The 22053-nt window shown below is 41.5% G+C and overlaps 1 protein-coding gene across 1 annotated transcript in view; it reads left to right on the top strand.

The window, feature by feature from the left end:
• The first annotated feature begins 4814 nt into the window (after window positions 1-4814).
• METTL16 (methyltransferase 16, RNA N6-adenosine) overlaps window positions 4815-22053 on the top strand; it is a 79748-nt gene continuing 62509 nt past the window's right edge. The window contains exons 1-2 of the mRNA XM_059378499.1: window positions 4815-4956; window positions 10829-10956. Of these exons, the coding sequence (XP_059234482.1) occupies window positions 10829-10956 (128 nt within the window). The 5' untranslated portion in view covers window positions 4815-4956. The remainder of the gene's footprint in view (window positions 4957-10828; window positions 10957-22053) is intronic.

The following is a 22053-nucleotide window of genomic DNA, read 5'->3' as shown; positions in this document are numbered from 1 at the left end:
GCTCAGGTAAATGATCTCAGGATTCTGGAATTGAGCCCCACATTGGGCTCTCTGCCCAGCCTGTTACCCCCTTTCTCTCTCTGCCTGCCTCTCTGCCTACTTGTGATCTGTCTCTCTCTATCAAATAAATAAATATTAATAATAAAGAAAAATATAAAGCATCATGGGAATAGTTTTCTCGTTGATGTAAATGTAGGCTGAAAAACAGTGTATTGGGATTGGAGGACCTTTTGTGACTTAATTAAGATGGCCATTAGATCTCTGACATATTAACTTGGTCCCTAAGAAGGAATGGAATACATTTACATAAGTAAGTCGTGATCTTCTGGGGTATAAGGAATTGGTACTCAATCATTACTCTCTAAGACAGGAAGTTAGATCTGTGGATGATGTCTGGCAGGCCATGGCCAAACGAGAGCGGCAGCAGAGAGTAACAAGTTCTTTGAAATCATTAACTCCAGTGAGTGGGAGTTCAAGATGAATATCCTCAAGGTTGATTGCAGCCTAGGAGATGGCTGATGCTGAAAGCAGTTCTGGTAGCAACCATGCATCATTTCAGAATTAGCAGCATTACCCACCAAATGCACAAAATCAGTTTCCTACTACAAAGCAGCAGCAAAAACCGAAGGATGTAATTGAACTACTATACTATTGTTGATGGGATGTTGAAGTTTGACAGACTTTTATTTTTTTAAGATTTTATTTATTTAGGGGTGCCTGGGTGGCTCAGTGGGTTAAAGCCTCTGCCTTCAGCTCAGGTCATGATCTCAGGGTCCTGGAATTTAGTCCCCCATTGGGCTCTCTGCTTATCAGGGAGCCTGCTTCCCCCATTCTCTCTCTGCCTGCCTCTCTGCCTACTTGTGATCTCTGTCTGTCAAATAAATAAATAAAATCTTAAAAAAAAAGATTTTATTTATTTGAAATAATAATTATTAATTTGAAATAAATAAATAAATCTTTTTAAAAAGATTTATTAAAAATTAAAATAAATAATAAATAAATAATAAATTAAAATTTATTAAAATCTTTTTAAAAAAGATTTATTTATTTATTTGACAGACAGAGATCACAAGTAGGCAGAGAGGCAGGCGGGGGCGGGGGCTGGGAAAGCAGGATCCCCGCTGAGCAGAGCGCCCTATGCAGGATTCCATCCCAGGACCCTCGGATCACGACCTTTAACCCACTGAGCCACCCAGGTGCCCATTGACAGACTTTTCTTACAAGATTAAATTCTTTGGGATTTGAAGGTAAATCAGAGAGATAAGCCATAAAGGCAGATGTTGAATATGTTATTAATATATTTTGTGGAGTCTCTAGACAATATTCATTTAATGTAAGAAATTGTTTTGAATGAGATGTACTTATCATTGTATCATAATTTCAGGAACAAGCTAATATATGTCCACTTATAGGGAAATTCGTTTTTAAAAAATGTGACACATCCATACAATGGAATACTATGCACCCATCACAAAGGATGGTATAGAAATATATTCATTGAAGTAGGACAACCTCTAAGACTTATATCTGAGAAAAAAATATATAATGTTATTTCTATAAAAAAGTTCAGTTACCTAGCCATATATATACCCATATATAATTTTTGTTTGTTTTGTTTTGTTTTGTTCTCATGTAGAGGTCTGGAAGTAAGGTTAACGAATTTTGGTAATTAGCTCTAGGTAGTGAGATTTGAGATAATTTTTGTTTTCTTTCTTATAGTCTCCTGTATTAGTTAAAATTTTTATAAATTTTCTATAATGAATATGTTTTGTCATTATGAAATAATTATTTACTTATTTTTATTTTTTATTTTAATTAGTTAATTAATTTTTATTTTTTTATTTTATTTTTTTTTAAAGATTTTATTTATTTATTTGACAGAGAGAGATCACAAGTAGGCAGAGAGGCAGGCAGAGAGAGAGGAGGAAGCAGGCTCCTTGCTGAGCAGAGAGCCCGATGCGGGCCTCGATCCCAGGACCCTGAGATCATGACCTGAGCCGAAGGCAGCGGCTTAACCCACTGAGCCACCCAGGCGCCCAGTTAATTAATTTTTAAAAGATTTTATTTATTTATTTGAGAGAGAGACAGTGAGTGAGAACATGAGCGAGGAGAAGTTCAGAGAGAGAAGCAGACTCCCCGTGGAGTTGGGAGCCCAATGTGGGACTCGATCCTGGGACTCCAGGATCATTACCTGAGCCGAAGGCAGTCGTCCAACCAACTGAGCCACCCACGTGTCCCTTATTTTTATTTTTTTTTTTTAAGATTCTGTTTATTTAGTTGACAGAGAGAGAGATCACAAGTAGGCAGTGAGGCAGGCAGAGGAAGAGGAGAAAGCAGGCTACGCACTGAGCAGAGAGCCCAATGCAGGTCTCAATCCCAGGACCCTGAGATCGTGACCTAAGCCGAAGGCAGCCACTTAACCCACTGAGCTACCCAGGTGCCCCATGAAATAATTTTTATAAAAATGGAAACTGACCAAAGGAATTATAAGGAATAATAATAGTAATAATACTAATTACAGCTTACTATGTGCCAGAAACTGTGCTGTTTTATATGTATTACCTGATTTACAACAACCTATGAGATTACAACAACCCTATGAGATTACTAACCTGTTTGACAATATTGAACAAACCCAGACTTAAATAGTTTAAGTAAATTGTTCATCATCACAAGGTTAGTATTGTGGTTGGGGGCAAGACTAAAGCCAAAATTCCCTGGTTACAGAGCTAGGATCTCTTCGGTTTGACTCACAGGGGAGTTGGATCTCTGTTTGGAGCTAATAAATTCACTGGCATCTAAAATATAATCCACTTACAACCCTACAGTCATACCTCCAGTGCCGTTTTCTCTTTTACATTTCCAGAAGCAAACACTAAATACTATAAAAATAACAAGTACGAAAGTCACTACCAACCAAAGACAAAAAACTTTCTGTGGTGTTCTGTTCATTGGTAAATCCAGTGAACCACGGCTTGCAGTATTGTAGTATATCATGGCATAGTGCCATCCTCTTGAACCTGGACTAGCCAGCCCTTTGAGTTGCTTTAACAGATGTAACTGAGTGAATAATGAAAACACCAGTTCTGGGCCTAAGCCTTAAGAAAGCCTAGCAGCTTACACTTTTGCCCTTTTGGGAGCCCTGAGGTAACACGTAAGAAGTCTGGCTACTCTGCTGGAGAAATTATATGGAAAGATCACAGGAAGAGGGAGAGAATTTAAGACTACAGGGAGAGGGGAGCCCAGCCACTCAAGTTGAACCAGCCACTCCCTGATGCTACCATCAGCAGCAAGTATGGAACAAGCATGGTTGTGATGAGGGAGCAGGAGGCTGGCTGAGGACAGGGCAAAAGCTGGCACCTTGCACACCCCTCTCCACCTGCTCCCCTCCGTAATATGTGTAGCATTCCTCAGGCACCCCTGACTGCCATAAAACGATAAAATAGTTAACTTGCAGAGATCACAATCCTGCAGAACAGGAATCTCCCTTGCTCTACAGATGTCCTAGAGATCTAAACAGGGAGGTTACCTTATCAATAGCACAAATTTCCAGAGGCAAATAACTCTTCAGTTCCTGAAGCCCTAATGTCTCCCTCCCCATATAAACTGGAGGAGGCTGAGGTAGAAGGTAATGTAAATGATAGCAGGATCATAACCCCCCCCCCCAAGAATCTCCCTTCCCTTCACACCCCCCCAATGGCAAGGTATATAACCTGCCATCCCTCACAATCTGGGGCAACAGCTCTTCCTGCCCACGGGTCCTATCCCCGTGCTTTAATAAATCACCATCTTGCACCAAAGATGTCTCAAGAATTCTTTCTTGGTCATCGGCTCCGGACCTCAGGCCACCATACCTCACCTAGGTTCTAGAACTTCATCAGTTGGGCTAATTCCAACCCAGACTACAGAACAGTGAGCAAATAAAACAGCTGTTGTCTTAAAACTATTCATTTTAGAGTGGTTTGTTACACAATAGATAATGAGAACACCTCCTTGCTTTTACTTGGTACACTTTGTTGTACATAAAACTTAAACCTTCATTTCTTACACTTTATCTCTCAAGTTTATGGCTATGCTTTGCCAGAAGCTTTCGCATTAATTACTAGCACACAGGCAAGCTTTGACGGAGTTACTAGGTGGGTGTCCAGAGGCTGCCTTTAGCTCCAGCCTTAGCTGTATGCCTTTTGAAAATGACTTCCCTTTTTGTCTCAATCGTGAAATGAGACTAATGCTTACTCTACTTACTAGAGAGTAAAAATTAGTATAACCGGAGTTGAAAAGAAAAACGCAAAGCATTTGATAGAGATTCCAGCTCAAGAGGCAGGCGAGGAAACACAAAGAACATGGATTTGATGTCATCTGGGTATAAGATCTTGAACAAATGACTTAATATTTCTGATCCCCAGTTTTTCGCGCAGTAAATGAGATCATTCCTTCTCATATCTGTAATGATTAAATGAGACAATACATGAAGCAAGAGACCTGTTGCAGAATAAATGCTAACTGCCGCTGGCCAGCAAATCCTAAAGCTCCCCGCCCCTCCTTCCGCCCTCCTCATAGTCCCGCCTAACCGCAGTGGGATTTAGTAAGTCTGAAGTGGGACCCAGAAAGCTACATTGTCATTAAAAAAAATCTACATTACAAAACAAATTCCCAAACAAATTCTAATGCAGGTAGCCCTCACGCAAAAGACTCCACTTGCTACCACGCCCCTTCCCTGTGTCGGGAGCTGAGAATTCCAGGTCTCGCGATGGTTTTTCTTTCTTAAGGTTCTGCTACAGGTCGCGCGAGAGTGGTTCGTCCAATCACGAGGCTGGATGCTTGCCCAACATGGCGGCGCGCTAGGAGCGTAACATCTGCGTTCCTAGGTGCTTCGCTCTGCGGGTGGTTTAAGACTCTGAAGTTGTAGAGGCCTACTCCAGATCGGTCATTTGGAAGAAACTTTTGAGTTCAGATGTGAGTCATTCTGTATCTCTCGGGCGGGTTGAGAGGTCATTTAACATATATGGCCCAAGTTCCTTATTCTTGGGTTCGGGGCTGGTGAGTGTCTGATTTGGGGCCTAGGGAGACATACCTGATGGGTGGGTGGTTTTGTTTCTGTGTATGTGCGTGCATGTTGCGCGCGCGTGTTCTGGACCGGTGAGGTGCCAACTTGGGGTCTAGGGAGAGAGACCACATGAATGAGTGAATAAGTTGGGATGGATGGGTGTGTGTGCGCGTTTGAGCACGTGGAGGAGGTTAATGGTGGGATGGATGGGAGGAGTTGGCGCCTAGAATGGAGACTAGGATTGAAGTACAAAAGACCCTAGAGGCTGAGGAGGTTTAGAGAGATGTGAAACTGAGGCAGGAAGACTGAGTCGATAAAATGAGCGTATGGGATGAGTGGAGGAGATGGGGAAATGCCTGTGGCTGAACTAGAGGAAAAAGTAGAATTTATGAAGGAAGGCGACGAGAAAAAACAGACTGGAGTTGAACTGAGAGAGATCGATACAGAAGAAAATCGAAGTTAGAATCGGAAATTAGAATTCGAAGAGGAATTTAGATTCTTTTGAGTGTTCAGGTAAATGGTAGTTGAAGAGTGGGAGAAACCAAGGAAAGAGTAGCATGGAGATGGCAAAGATCAAAGAAAGCCGAGGCGTCAGCTTCAAGGGTGTACTGCTTTGGCTTTCCGAATCGACTCGGGTAACCCAGAAGAAAAAGGTCCAGCTCTGAATAGGGCTGCCTTTTCGAGTGCCAAGAAGACTGTTTACAAAAAATGAGAGTGCTGTGTTTCAGTGGCTTCGGACAGTGAAAAGAGTTCCATCATGTTTTCAGTCAACAAATAACTTATGAGTGCTTACTCTCCCAGGCCCTGATTTAGGCACTGGGATATCGCAGTGAACAAGATGGACAAATATTTTCCCTTATGAAGCTTATTGGCAGGGCAGATTTTAAAGAATAAGTAAATACTGTATGTGAAATGTCAGATGCGTAAGTTCCGCGTTGAAGACTGAAAGTATTAAGGGGAGAGGAGTGTGTTCACTCACTCACTGCACATTTAAGTGTTCACTCTACACTAAGAAAAGGTATCAGGGTCACCTGACTGGCTTGGTCCTTACAGCATGCTATTCTTGATCTCGGGGTGGAGAGTTCAAACCCCACCTTAGATGTGGAGCCCACTTAAAAAAAAAAAAAAGAAAGAAAGAGAAGGGAAAGACAGTGAGAAGGTGAGGTTTTATCAAAGGCCTGAACAAGGCAAGGATACCTAGTATATATGTATTTCTGGGGGAAGAGCAGTCCATTCAGACCAACCCAAAAATCTAAGGAGACTAATGTGGCTACATAAGAATGAGCCAGGAAGAGAAAAGTAGATTAGGCTAGAGCGAAGGGGGAGTGACAGGGTTAATGCCAGGTAAGAGTTTGACACTCGATTAAATTTTGAGAAATAGGATAGATTTGGCTACCGTTCCATTGCCTTCATTAGGAGGTTAGCAAAAAAATGGCTTTATTGACTCTTTATCTTTATCAGAAAGGTTGATTAATGTAAGATATAAATTAAATCTGCCATATCTGTAATTTAATTTGTTCCACATATGTTCAAAGTGTTATGTATGTACACTGATGTTAACTATGCAGTCTTCAGAATCTTTTTTTTTTTTTAAGATTTTATTTATGTGTTTGACAGAAAGAGATCTCAAGCAGGCAGAGAGGCAGGCAGAGAGAGGAGGAAGCAGGCTCCCCACTGAGCAGAGAGCCAGATGTGGGGCTCAATCCCAGGACCCTGGGATCATGACCTGAGCCGAAGGCATGGTCCACTGAGCCACCCACTTAACCCACTTAACCAGTCCACTTAGCCAGTCCACTTAACCCACTGAGCCACCCAGGCGCCCCCAGTCTTCAGAATCTTAATGTGTTGCAGAGCCGTAACATACCAGTGTCTTTTGAAATTACTGTTGGAATACTTTTTTTTTTCCGTTGCTAGCCAGAATCACAAGAAAGGAAAACATTTTTTTTTTTTTGAAAACATTTTTCTTTAAAACTTTTTTTCTTTTCTTCTCTCTCTTTTTAAGATTCTTTAATCTCTAAGCCCCAGCGTGGGGCTTAAATTTAAAATCCTGAAATCAAGAGTTGCCTGCTCCATTGACTGAGCCAGCCAGGCACACTTTTTTCATCTTTTTAATGGGGACTGATTCTTGTCCTAATTTTATGCTCCCCTCTTTTTTTGAGTCTGTAAAGGATATGTTGGGAAATTGCAACTTGTACATAGTGAGTTTCTGTGATAACGTTAAAGCAAACGGTGGTAGTTTAGTATGCTAAAAAACTTCCAGGTGACTATTAATTCCCCTAAATTCTGAATTATTCACTCAACAAGTATTTATTGTTTGTCAGTTGCTGGAGAAATACAGTGAAGAATAAGATGGATGGGATTGCAGCTTGGGTGGTGGGGTGGAGGTCGGAACAGACAAATGTAAAGAGCTTTGAGGGAAAGCATAGAATGCTTTGAAAGTATATAGAGTGGGCGTCTGATTGGATATGCGGTGTCATAGAAAGCCTACCTGAGAAAATGATGCTTAGAGTATGATTTGAAGGACTAGTGCTCCTTCACAAGGAGAAAGGATGTTAGGCGGGTGAATTGGGAATTAGGGAAGGAAAACTCTCCTGAAGAAGAGACACTTGAACTGAGTAAGGATGAATAGGAATTCATCAGGGGAAGGAAGAGGAGGAGGAAAGAACATTAGAGACAAAGGAAATAAACTGGAAAGACCTGCTTGCCAGAGTGGAGGGACAGAAAGAACAACATGAGGTGTGACTTAACCTGATGCTGAAAAATAGGTAAGGCCACATCATGCTGGGCTTTATATGTATGCTGAAGTAATGACTTTTTTTTTTTTTTTTTAAGATTTTTATTTGTTTATTTGACAGGCAGGGATCACAAGTAGGCAGCAAGGCAGGCAGAGAGAGAGAGGGGGAAGCAGGCTCCCTGCCCTGAGCACAGAGCCCGATTCGAAGCTGGATCCCAGGACCCCGGGGTCATGACCTGAGCCGAAGGCAGAGGCTTAACCCACTCAGCCACCCCGCGGCCCCATGGTTTTTTTTGTTGTTTTTTGTTTTCCATGGTTTTTGTTTTTAATCCTAAATAAAGTTTTGAGCAAGTGGGCACAGGAGAAGGAAGACATAGTGAGATTTGTGTTTAGGAGATGATCTCTGCAAGGTGGAAAAAGGAAATCTAAGAGAGAAGAGTGGATTCAGGGCGACCAAGCAGGAGACTGTTCTAAATCTAGGTGACTTTCACTGGGCTGATATTGGTGGAGATAGGGAAAAATACGTGGATTTGAGAGGTATTTAGCAGGTAAATTTTACATGACTGTTGATTTCTTGGGCTATGAGAGGGGTATACAACTATCAGGTGAAACTAGGAGTCTGGTTTACATAATACTGTTTAGATGAATGCACCTCGTGAAAAACAGTGGGAAATACAGAATGATATAACAAAGAAAATACAAATCACTTACTACCCATAGATATGCACTAAAATAATTTTTAAGATTACCAACTGCATAATTTACTAAGCCATGACGATCAGGACACCTGGGTGGCTCTGTTGGTTGGGTGTCTACCTTCGGCTTGGGTGGTGATCTTGGGAGTCCCTGGATGGAACCAGGCACACTGCTCAGCGGAGAGCCTGCTTCTCTCTCTGCCTCTCTGCCCTTCACCCAGCTTGTGCTTTCTCTCATGCTCTCGCTCTTTCTGTCGCAAGTGGATAAATCTTAAAACACTACAATCGATGGTTTTTCTTCAGTTTCGTATCTTGCTATAAATGTGTTAATTTTTTTCTTTTTTAATCTGGAAAAAGACAAAATTGTTTTCATTTGGTTTTAACTACCTCAGAATGAAAGACTGAAATTTATAAAATAGATATATTATATATATATATATATATTTTTAAGTTTATTTATTTATTTATTTGAGAGACAGAATGTGAAAGTGGAGAGTTCAGAGGGAGAGCAGACTCACTGCCAAGCAGGGAGCTGGATATGGGACTTGATCCTGGGACTCCAGGATCATGACCTGAGCCAAAGGCAGTTGCTTAATCAACTGAGCCACCCAGGTGTCCCTAAAATAGGAGATATATTTTGAAACATTAGTGATTTAATGATGTGCTACCAAATAATCAGTCCATACGAGATCCTTGTAGAAACTAACCTCTGGGGACGCCTGGGTGGCTCAGTTGGTTGGGCAGCTGCCTTCGCGCTGGGATCAGTCCCACATTGGGCTCCTTGCTCGGCGGGGAACCTGCTTCTCCCTCTGCCTCTGCCTGCCATTCTGTCTGTCTGTGCTTGCTCTCTCGCCCTCTCTCTCTGATAAATAAATAAAATCTTAGAAAAAGAAAAAACTAACCTCTGATTGGTAGTTCTTGGCTATAAATTATACTGCCTTCTGCCCTTTGGTACTTTTTAAAGAAAGGTTTGCACTTTCCATGGTTTAAAAAAAAAATGGTGTATATACTTTTGAAACTGTGATAAAATATACAGAACATAAAATTTACCATTTTAAGCATTAAAAAAAATTTTTTTTTTAAGATTTTATTTATTTGACAGGCAGAGATGACAAGTAGGCAGAGAAGCAGGCAGGGAAGGGGGGGAAGCAAGGAACCCCATGTGGGGCTCTATCCCAGACCCTGAGATCATTACCTGAACCGAAGGCAGAGGCTTTAACCCACTGAGCCACCCAAGTGCCCCCATTTTAAGCATTTTTTTTTTTTTAAGATTTTCTTTATTTATTTGACAGAGAGAGAGATCACAAATAGGCAGAGAGACAGACAGAGAGAGAGATGAGGAGAAGCAGGCTCCCTGCTGAGCAGAGAGCCCCATGCGGGACTCGATCCCAGGCCCCTGGGATCATGACCTGAGCCGAAGGCAGAGGCTTAACCCACTGAGCCACCCAGGCGCCCCATTTTAAGCATTTTTTAAGTACTGTTTGCTGGCATTATGTACGTTCACACGGTTATATAACCATCACCACTCTCCATTTCTAGAAGTTTTTCATCATCCTAAGCAGAATCCCATTAAATAATAACTCAACATTCCTACCTCTTCCTCAAACCCTGTTAACCTCTATTCTACTGTCTATGAATTTGCCTATTCTTGGTATCTCATCATGAGAGAGATAATACATTTGTCCTTTTGAATGTAGCTTATCTTTCTTAGCATAGTATTTTTAAGATTTATTCATGTTGTAGGGTATATGAGAATTTTAATCCTTTTTATGCCTAAAGGACATTGGATTGTTTGTGTGTATGTACTACATTTTCTTTATCCATTTATGGACACTTGGGGTTGTTTCTACCTTTTGGCTGTTGTGAATAATCCTGCTGTGAACATTGATGTGCAAATATCTGTTTGAATCCCTGCTTTCTGTTCTCTTGGGCATATACCTAGGAGTAGAATCGCTGGATCATATGATGGTAATTCTATGTTTAACTTTTTTAAGAACTGCTGAACTGTTTTCCACAGCCATTGTATATTTTCCCACATGCAATGCTCCGATTTCCTAACATCCTCACCAGCACTTCTTAACTTTTTTTTCTCTTTTAATAATAACCATCCTGCTGGGTATGAAATGATACTGTGGTTTTGATTTGCATTTCCCTAATGACTCATGGTGATGTTAAGCATATTTTCTTTAGCTTATTTGTTGTGTACATTTAAAAAATATAACTTCTACTTTCTCAGTTGATTGGCAAAAATACGTTGGCTGTAACTGTTGACTTGGCAACCACCACTTTTCCCCATTAATGTATTTTTTTGACTAAATATGCTGACTTTTTTCCTTTTTTTTCTTTTTAAAGATGGCTCTGAGTAAATCAATGCATGCAAGAAATAGATACAAGGACAAACCTCCTGACTTTGCATATCTGGCAACCAAATACCCAGATTTTAAGCAGCATGTTCAGATAAATCTGAACGGAAGAGTAAGGTAGGTAACATGAAAAATTCTTTTTTTTAAAAAGACTGTATTTATTTATTTGACAGACAGAGATCACAGGTCTGCTCAGCAGGGAGCCTGATGCAAGGCTTGATCCCAGGACCCTGAGGTCGTGACCTGAACTGAAGGCAGAGGCTTAACCTACTAAGCCATCCAGGCACTCCAAAATGAAGAATTCTTAATACTGTATTCTAGTATAATCTGAGTGGACACAGGGTAGTGGAAAGCATACTGGACTGATAATACACCTGAATGCTAATCGTAGACATTTCCTGAAATTTCTCATCTGATTTTGGACAAATCACTTAACCTGTCTGGGTTTCCTTTTTGTTTGTTTTGGGGGGGGTTGTGAGGAGTGGGAAGGAGAGGGAGAGAAAGAATCTTAAGCAGTCTCCATTGCTCTGCCAGGAGCCCTACTTGGGGCTTGATCTCACAACTCTCAGATTGTGGCCTGAGCTGAAATTAAAGAGTTGGATAATTGACTGAGTGAGCCACCCAAGCACTCCTGGGTTTCATCTTTTTAAATTATAAAATGAGAAGATTTGACCAAATACTTTTCAGTTTCTTTCTGACTTTATGAAACTTTGATGTCCAAATTATTGCTTACCCAGTAGGGATCCCAGAGTTAAGTGCAGAAACCTTGGGATTGTGCTCTAAAACATGGTGCTGGGGTGCTTGGGTGGCTCAGTTGGTTAAGTGTCTGCCTTCGTCATAGGTCATGATCGCAGGGTCTGGGGATTGAGCCCCATGTTGGGCTCCCTGCTCAGTAGGAAGCCTGCTTCTCCCTCTCCCATGCCTCCTGCTTGTGTTCCCTGCCTTGCTCTCTCTCTCTCTGTTAAATAAATAAATCTAAAAAAATCTAAAAAAAAAAAAAAAAAAAAAAAAACCATGATGCTGATGTGGGCCTAGAGTTCTTATTTTATTTATTTATTTTTTTAGTGAGGATTCTTTATTTTTAATTTTTTTAAAAAGACTTTATTTATTTGACAGACAGTGATCACAAGTAGGCAGAGAGGCAGGAGAGAGGGGGGGGGATGCAGGCTCCCTGCTGAGCAAAGAGCCCGATGTGGGGCTCGATCCCAGGACCCTGGGATCATTACCCAAGCCGAAGGCAGAGGCTTTAACCCACTGAGCCACCCAAGTGCCCCTTATTTTTAATTTTTATTTATTTTTTATTTAAAGTATTTAGTCCTTATTTTAAGTGTTTTTACTTTAATGTAGGTAAGAAAATAATAACCAGACATCAAAACTGATTTCATGGATACTATTACTTCGATGTTGATAAATTTATTTAAAAAAATTTTTTGTTTTAATTGGAGAGAGAGAATGAGAGCACAAGCTGGGGTGGAGGGGGCATGTGGGGAGGAGCAGAGGCAGAGGGAAAAGCAAACTCCCCCCGCTGAGCAAGGAGTCCAGTGTGGGTTCCTTCCATCCCAGAACTCTGGGATCTTGACCTGAGCCGAAGGCAGCTGGTTAAGTGTCCGACTCTTGATTTTCTCTCAAGTTACAATCTTAGTGTTTTAAAATCAAGCCCCACATCAGGCTCTGTCCTCAGTGTGGAGTCAGCTTGTCTTTCTCCCTCTGCTCCTCCCGTGCTCACACACACTTTCTGTCTCTCTCTCTTTCTAATAAATAATTAAGTAAAATCTTTTTTTTTTTTTTAAGTTAAATTTAGTTAAAAAGTTGATTTTTAAAAATTAAGAAAATATTGTGTGCTGTGGGAAATGGCAAACATGATAATGGTGTGGGAATAACTGATACGTGTGTTATACTGTTGAGAAGGAAATCTTTAACTGCATTTCTAAACTCTGGGAGTTAGAGGCTGGACATTCCAAGCCTTCCTGGTGAAAGTTGTGATTTAAGTATGAGGGGCAGGAGGAGCAGGATTGTGGAGAAAAGGGAAGGTAAGGAATAATAGTATCACAGGACTTGAGGCATTTTGATGACCTCTTCCTACTAGCAGTCTCCTTATGATTTTAGAAATGGAGGTCCTAGGGCAGGATTTAACCTGAGGAGCAAGATAGCCTAGAAATATTATAAAAGTTTAAAAATGTATATTTAGGGTACCTGGATAGCTCGGTTGGTTAAGTGTCTGCCTCTGCTCAGGTCATGATCCTGGGGTCCTGGGATCAAGTCCCGCATTGGGCTCCCTGCTCAGTGGGGAGCTTCTTCTCCCTCTTCTACTCCCTCTGTTTCTGCACACGTGCGCTCTCTCTCTTCGTCAAATAAATAAAATCTTTAAAAAAATATGTATATTTATGCTCATATTTCTGGGAGATAATCCTTAGTTTTCATCAGATTCTGAAAGCGATTTGGGCCCCTTTTTTCCCCTAGTACAAAAGGTTAGATCAAATGCCCTAGGACTATGGTTTCAAAGTTTTTTGTCTACTCAGTTAAAAGTTGAGAATAGTTCCATATCAATGTTTGTACAGCTGACCATATTCCTATATTAAGCACATTAGAAAATAGTTCAAACTAAAAATTAAACGTTTTTAAATAAGTTATAGTATTTTCTTTGCATACTCTTAAGAATTATTTTCAGCCCCTCACTTTGTTGAAAACCTTAGATTGAGTTGGTATTTCTCTTTGTTTAAATCCCTACCATTGTTCTTTTTTTTTTTTTTTTTTTTATTAGACAGAGATCACAAGTAGGCAGCGAGGCAAGGTGGGGGAAGCAGGCTCCCTGCTGAGCAAAGAGCCCCACAAGGGGCTCCATCCCAGGACCCTGAGATCATGACCCGAGCCAAAGGCAGAGGCTTAACCCACTGAGCCACCCAGGTGCCCCCCTACCATTGTTCTTAAATCTTTGTTCCATAATTATATATGTGAATGTTTTATTTAGTCCATGTAGTGTTAGGACAGCTACAGTTTTGTTATTCTTTGTTTTCTCTGTATACCTATCATTGTACTTAATTACTTAACAAATTCCTATTGATTAACCATTCTGTGCAAAGTTTTAGAAAAGCCATAATAAACAAGAAACACAGTGACTGCTGCATTTGGAGTTCACACATTAGTGGGGGAAGTGGACACATAAATAAGCAGGCAAGCTTTTGGTGTGGCAGAATCTGGGAGTCACACAGAAGGGAGACCTCACTGTGACTTTGTAATGTAGAGAAAGATTTGAAGCAGAAGTGGCTGAAGAATTGAATAGGAGTTAGCCAGATAGAATGCTACAGGCAGAGGGGGAAGTATGTGTAGAGCACTGAGTAGTAGAGGAACTGGAAAAGCTCAGTATGTCTAAGATGTTGTGGACGAACGACAGGAGATGAGGTTGGGGAGGATTATGCTTGTAGTATTTTAAGATCCACTTAGGAATTGGAATTTTTTATTTTTATTCTTTTTTTTTTTAAGATTTTGTTTATTTGAGAGAGAGTAAGCAAGAAAGAGAGATGAGTTGGGGGAAGAGCAGAGAGAGAGGGAGAAGCAGACTCTGCTATGTGGGGCTCGATCCTGGGACTGTGGGATCATGACCTGAGCCAAAGGCAGACGCTTAACCAACCGAGCCACCCAGGTGCCTGAGTTTATTCTTTTTGAGAGCGAGAGCTTGCTCCCACATGGGGGCAAAGGTCAGAGGGAGAGGGAGACTTAAGCAGGCTCCATACCTAGCACTGAGCAGAGCTCAATCTCATGACGTGAGCTGAAATCAAGAAAGAGTTGGACGCTTAACCAACTGAGCCACCCAGGTGCCCTAGGAGTTTGGAATTTAATTTTAAGGATATGGTATAAAGGCTTCTTGTGTCTTCAGAGTTACCCATCCCTGTCCTAATCCACTAAAGTTTAAAGGCAGGGAATAACATGTTCAGAGTTGTGTTTTAAAGAGAAATATTTTTGGAGCATGGACGAAGATGGGTTGCAGAGGAAATTAAGATTGGAGGTATAGGGAAGTGAGTAGGAAATGGTTTCAGTGATCCAGATTAAACACTGGTGGCCTAACTAGATAGAGGGAGGAGGGATAAGAAATCACTGATGAATTTGAGTGAAATTCATGAATAGAATTAGCAGGACATAGTGGAAATTAAGGAATCTGAGCCAGATATGGTGCTTGCAATTTTAATTTAGCGAGAGGATGGGTAGTAATGCCTAGTTTATTGAGTTAGGGAATAAGGAAGAATGAGCTCATTTGTGGGGAGATGAGATTTTAAGTTTGGGGCATATAGTACCTGAGAAGGCTGTGGGATATTCAAGTAGGGTTATTTTGTTGGCAATCAAAAATGAAGTTTGGGAGAGCGGGACAAAGCAGTGATGTGGAGGTGGTGTTAGTGAAGGTCATGGGTCTTTGAGCTGAATCCTGAAGAATGAATAGAAGGGGGAAAGAATTCAGGTATAGAGAACAGATTTTTGTGTAAGGTGTGTTTAAGTTTGGAGAGCTGTGTCTAGATGGGGCTGAACTGAATATAGGATAGTGGGCTCAAAATAACAAGATGAGACTGAAGGGAAAAGAATAGGTCACAAAGAGCCTCTCATAGCATGCAAGTTCACTTGATTGCTCAGACACTGGAGGAATCAGAGGGTTTTTAAGATGGTTTAAGATTAACATTTTTTAAAATATGGCGCAGAGAAAACCAAAGAGATCTGTTATTATAGTGTATCCAAATGGATTAAGGGTATCTGGCAAGTAATAGACATTCAGTAAATTTGTTAAACTCTTGAGAATAGGGATTCCCGGGTGGCTCAGTTGGTTGCCTGTCTGCCTTGGTCCCTGGTGATGATCTCAGGGTCCTGGGATTGAGTTTTGCATCTGACTCCTTGCTCAGCAGGGAGCCTGTTGCTCCCTCTGCCTGCTGCTCCCCCAGCTTGTGCGCAGTCTTTCTCTCTCTGGCAAATAAATAAATAAAATCTAAAAAAACCAAAAACAAATAAACAGCCCTGCATCTACCACATGACCCAGCAATTATAATCTGGGACATTTACCCTAAAAAAAAAATTCTGTAGAATCCTAACTTCTGTGCCATTTACCAGTGGCATACTTATTTTTTTCTCCAAGTTTTTATTTAAATTATGTCTAATTAACATACAGTATTAGTATAGAATTTAGTGATTCATCACTTACAGATGCCTGCTGCTTATCACAAGTGTCCATCACTTGTTTAATCCACCCCCATCCCACCCACCTCACAAATGGTTTACTTAATTACAGATAAATGAAAAATAAAGGGATGGGCAAAAATATACTGGGCAAATGAGAGTTCCCCCAAATTAGAAAAAGTAAAATAGAAGGCAAAAAAATCATGAGATTAGAAAAAGAGAACTAGTTTACATTAATAAAAGCAATAATTTTAGGGTACCTGGGTGGCTCAGTGGGTTAAGCAGCTGCCTTCAGCTCAGGTCATGACCATGGGGTCCTGGGATTGAGCCTTGCATGGGGCTCCCTGCTCAGTGGGGAGCCTGCTTCTCTGCCTGCCACTCCACCTGTTTGTGCTCTCTCTGTCAAATAAATAAATAAAATCTTTTTAAAACAATTTTCATTGAAAGTTTAAAAAAATGATTTTAGCATTTTAGAAAATATAAGAAATATTTTTTAGTAAGTGTTTAATATAACTTGGAGACGTTTTTCCTTTTATTTCTAACCAAGTAGACGTAAATAGAGCAATGGCCTTAGGGACTTTGAAAGGATTCAGGAATGCTTAAAAACAATTAGATAAAGATACTTGTGTTGGGGCCATGTCTGACTGGCTCAGTTCTAGACTCTTTTTTTTTTTTTTAAGATTTTTTATTTATTTATTTGACAGAGAGAGATCACAAGTAGGCAGAGAGGCAGGCAGAGAGAGAGGAGGAAGCAGGCTCCCTGCGGAGCAAGAAGCCCGATGTGGGACTCGATCCCAGGACGCCGGGACCATGACCTGAGCCGAAGGCAGCTGCTTAACCAACTGAGCCACCCAGGCGTCCCTATAATCAGTAAATTTGATTCAGTGATATGTTTTGAACATTTAACTTATAAACATGAATGCACATTCTCTTTCTATTCCTCTATTTTTTTAAGATTTATTAATTTTATTATTATTATTACTATGTTTTAAAGATTTTATTTATTTGACCTAGAGAGACCAAGCAGGTAGAGAGGCAGGCAGAGAGAGAGAGAGGAGGAAGCCAGCTCCCTGCCAAGCAGAGAGCCCGATGCGGAACTCGATCCCAGGACCCTGAGATCATGACCTGAGCCGAAGGCAGAGGCTTAACCCACTGAGCCACCCAGGCGCCCCTAAGATTTATTAATTTTAAAGACAGCTCGAGAACGGGGGGAGAGGGAGAGGGTAAAGTACAGAATCTCAAGCAGACTCCCTTCTAAGTGTGCAGCCGGGTGTGGGGCTTGATCTCAGGATCCTGAGATCATGACCTCAGCTGAAATCAGGAGTTCAACACTTAACTGACTGAGCTACCCAGGTGCCCCACTTTTTAAGAAAGTTTGATTTATTTAAGTAATCACCCCATCTGGGGCTCAAATTCATGACCCTAAGATGAAGAGTTGCATGCTCTACCGACTGAGCCAGCCTGGCACCCCATGAATGCACATTCTTTTAAAATCATTTGCCCAGGTTTATAACAGTAAGGAATGACTGAGCTGGGGGTGCCTGGGTAGCTCAGTTGGTTAGGTGTCTGGCTTTGGCTCAGGTCATGATCCCATAGTTCTGGGATCAACTCCCGAGTTGGGTTCCCTGCTCAGCAGGAGAGTCTGCTTCTCCCTCTGCCTGCTGCCCCTGTCCCTGCTTGTGTGCTCTCTCTCTCTCTCCAATAAATAAATAAATAAATAAACTCTTAAAAAAGTTGTGTGTGTGCACACACATATATGTATATGCACATACATGTATATATGTACATGTATATATACATATATAGTTATATGTAACTACATATGTATATAGTTAAAATGTTGCTGTTTCCCCCAGTCAAAATCGCTGTTTTGGGGAGAAAGATTGGTATGTGTCCAATATTCAAAGAAAAGATGCTCAAAGCAATAAAAGAGTAATGGGTGGTAGCAAGGTGTGTGTGAACTTTTAACTTCACAATATATTTTAATATCTGTCTGGATATTTAAGATATTTAACATCTAGATCTTTAAGTTCGAGCAATTAAAATATTAGTACAGTATTGGGGGCGCCTGGGTGGCTCAGTGGGTTAAAGCCTCTGCCTTCAGCTCAGGTCATGATTCCAGGGTCCTGGGATCGAGCCCCGCATCGGGCTCTCTGCTCAGCAGGGAGCCTGCTTCCTCCTTCTCTCTCTCTGCCTGCCTCTCAGCCTACTTGTAATCTCTGCCTGTCAAATAAATAAATAAAATCTTTAAAAATATATATATATTAGTACAGTATTGGAGCAAGAATGGGCATTCGAAACAACAGTGTGGCATTCCAGAACACACCTAAGTCCAAATAGCAGAACAACTGCATGTGCATGTTAAGTGGTAGGATGATTCCTACCATTTGACTGAATAGCGTACCTCCCAGAGGGAGTGCAAAGTGAACAGGGTGAATCTTCTTTTATTTTTAAAGATTTTATTTATTTATTTGACAAACAGAGATCACAAGTAGTCAGAGGCAGGCAGAGAGAGAGGAGGAAGCAGGATCCCTGCTGAGCAGAGAGCCGGATGCGGGGCTCAATCCCAGGACCCTGAGATCATGACCCAAGCTAAAGGCAGAGGCTTTAACCCACTGAGCCACCCAGGTGCCTCAAATCTTCTTCTTCTTTTTTTTTTTAAAGATTTTATTTATTTATTTGACAGAGAGAGATTACATGTAGGCAGAGAGGCAGGCAGAGAGAGAGAGGAGGAAGCAGGCTTCCCGCTGAGCAGAGAGCCCGATGCGGGACTCCTCCCAGGACCCTGAGATCATGACCTGAGCCGAAGGCAGCAAGCGGCTCAAACCCACTGAGCCACCCAGGCGCCCCCAAATCTTCTTTCTTAATCAGTCTTGACTCCTGTGTATTTCTCATCATGTGAATATCATACCATGCTATAAATGGTTAAGGAGATTTTTCCAATCTAAAATTTTTGACCATACTGGATTTTTACTTTATGTGCTTACTTTAGAACCTGTCAAGTAAGTCTGTAGTGTAGAATAGGGTAGCATTTCAGTTCGTATGGGGTGAGGCAGATAGTAATGAATTTTTTTAGTAATGGTTTTTTTTTTTTTGGGGGGGGGGGAGCCAGAGCGCTGAGCCTGTATTAGTGGGTGAAGGGGCAAAGAGGGGGAGAGAGAGAGAGAGAGAATCCCAGGCAGGTTCCATGCCCAGTGCAGAGCCCAATGTGGGGCTTTTTTCCAGGACCTGAAGATCATAACTTGAGCCCAAGCCAAGAGTTAGACGCTCAGCTGACACCAATCTAGGTGCCCCCAGTAATGGATTTTTTAAAAAATATTTTATTTGTTTCACAGACAGAGATCACAAGTAGGCAGAGAGAGAGGAAGAAGCAGGCTCCCTGCTGAGCAGAGAGGCTTTAACCCACTGAGCCACCCAGGCGCCCCAGTAATGGATATTTAATAGATGCAGTTGGGACAACTATGGGGAAGGTGCATTTAGATTTCCTTTCCTATATGTTATGCAAAATATATTCCTGATAACTGAATGATTTCAATATATTTTTTAAGTACTAGAAAAAAATGTAGGTATATATCTTAACTTTGGTTATAGAAATGGGCTTTCTAAGCATACTCCAAAGGTAGAATTCATAAAAGAAAAGATGGCTAGATTCAACTACATGAGATATAAACAGTTTTACATGTCAGGGAATACTAAAAGTAAAAGATGACAGAACACTACAAATATTTACAGCATATGGCAGAGAATTAGCCTTCTCAATATAAAGAATTCTAACAGGTGCGCCTGGGTGGCTCAGTGGGTTAAAGCCTCTGCCTTCGGCTCAGGTCATGATCTCAGGGTCCTGGAATCGAATCCTGCATCGGGTTCTCTGCTTAGCAGGGAGCCTGCTTCCCCCTCCTTCTGCCTGTCTCTCTGCCTACTTGTGATATCTGTCTGTTAAATAAATAAATAAAATCTTAAAAATAAAATTCTTACAAGACAATAAGAAAAAGTAAGAAACCTTTATAGACAAAGGTAAAGGTTAAAAATGGGCAGTTCACAAGAGGAAAGACAGTAGACCTTATTAGCAAAGGTAAAGCATTAAAATATCCATTGGGACACTTGGGTGGCTCAGTGGGTTGAGCATCTGACTTGATTTCGGCTCAGGTCCTGATCTCGGGATCATGGGATTCAGCCCTATGTTGGGCATCATGCTTAGTGTGGAGTGTGCTTGTCCCTCTCTCTCTTCCTCCTCCTGCTCACTCACTGACTCTGTCTCAAATGAATAAATAAAACATTTATAAAAGGAAGAAAATATCCATTAATGGCAAAAATGTAGTCAAATGGGGCCACCTGGGTGGCTCAGTGGGTTAACGCCTCTGCCTTCGGCTCAGGTCATGATGCCAGGGTCTTGGGATCGAGCCCCCCGGCTCTCTGCTTAGCAGGGAGCTTGCTTCCCCTTCTCTCTCTCTGCCTGCTTGTGATTTCTGTCTGTCAAATAAATAAAATCTTTAAAAAAAAAAATGTAGTCAAATGGTACAGAGAAAATGCTGGGTAAAATTGCAACTTTGAAGATAATGTTTGTTTAAGAATGTCTATCCTCGGGGCGCCTGGGTGGCTCAGTGGGTTAAAGCCTCTGCCTTTGGCTCAGGTCATGATCCCAGGGTCATGGGATCGAGCCCCGCATCGGGCTCTCTGCTCAGCAGGGAGCCTGCTTCCTCCTCTCTCTCTGCCTGCTTCTCTGCCTACTTGTGATCTCTGTCTGTCAAATAAATAAAAAAAAAAAAAAAAAAAAAGAATGTCTATCCTCAAGCTGTTTATAACCAGAAAAATTGGAAGTAATGTAAGTATCTAGTATGTAGGTTCTTAACAGTGAGGTTCCATGGAATATCGTGGAGCTTGTAGAATGGATGTTGCAGGTGATCAAATGTGATAATTTTATTTCGGGCTAAAACCATAGAAAGGGACTAAAAAGTTATGGGTTGTAATCAAACACATTGATGTTCTTTTTGGAATAGGCAAAAGTTATTATTTTTTTTAAAGATTTTATTTCTTTATTTGAGAGAGAGAAAGAGTATACAAGTAGGGGGAGGGATAGAGGGAGAAACAGACTCCTTGCTGAGTGGAGAGCCTGATGTTGGACTCATCCCAGGACCCCAAGATAATGACCCAAGCCGAAGTCAGACACTCAACCAACTGAGCCACCCAGACACCCCTAGGCAAAAGCAATTTTTAAGTTTTTTGCAGGCTAGGGATGCCTGGTTGACTCAGATGGGTTATCTGTCTACCTTCAGCTCAGGTCATGATCCCAGGGTCCTGGGATGAGTCCTACATCAGGCTCCTTCACAGTGGGGAGTATGCTTCTCCCTCTGCCTCCTGCTCTCCCTGATTTTGTGTGTGCGTGTGTGTGTGTGTGTGTGTGTGTGTGTGCGTGCACGTGCACGTGTGCCCACACTCTCCCTCTCTGACAAATAAATAAAATCTTTAAATTTTTGCAGGATAAAGCAGGCTAATCTAGGATGCCTGAGTGGCTCAGTGGGTTAAGGCCTCTGCCTTTGGCTCGCTTCCTAATCCCGAGTCTGCATCAGGCTCTGCTCAGCGGGGAACCTGCTTCTCCATCTCTCTCTGCCTACTTGTGATCTCTGTCTGTCAAATAAATAAATAAAATCTTAAAAAACAACAACAGGCTAGTCTGTGAAAGAATAGGAAGAGGATGAGGCAAGCTTGAGGAGAGCCTCATTTGTTTCTCTTTTTTAAAATAGTTTTTTCAAGATTTTATTTGAGAGAGAGTGAGCAAGAGAGCGATCATAAGTTGGGGGAGGGAAAGAGGGAGGTGGACAAGGAGGCTCCCCACTGAGGGGCTTCTGTTCTTTAAAGATGGAAGCAATATGAGCTTATTAATAGGTGGCAAGGTGGCATATTTAGAAGGACTCCCCCTTCTTGCTTACTTAGTTAAGAGGTTTTTTTTCTTTTAAAGATTTTTATTTATTTGACAGAGATCACAAGTAGGCAGAGAGGCAGGCACAGAGAGGGAGAGGGAAGCAGGCTCCCCGCTGAGCAGAGAGCCCTATGTGGGGTTCG

This window comes from Mustela nigripes, chromosome 16 (genome assembly GCF_022355385.1).
Source record: "Mustela nigripes isolate SB6536 chromosome 16, MUSNIG.SB6536, whole genome shotgun sequence".
NCBI lineage: Eukaryota > Metazoa > Chordata > Mammalia > Carnivora > Mustelidae > Mustela > Mustela nigripes.
This window is presented reverse-complemented; position numbering and strand designations above follow the sequence as displayed.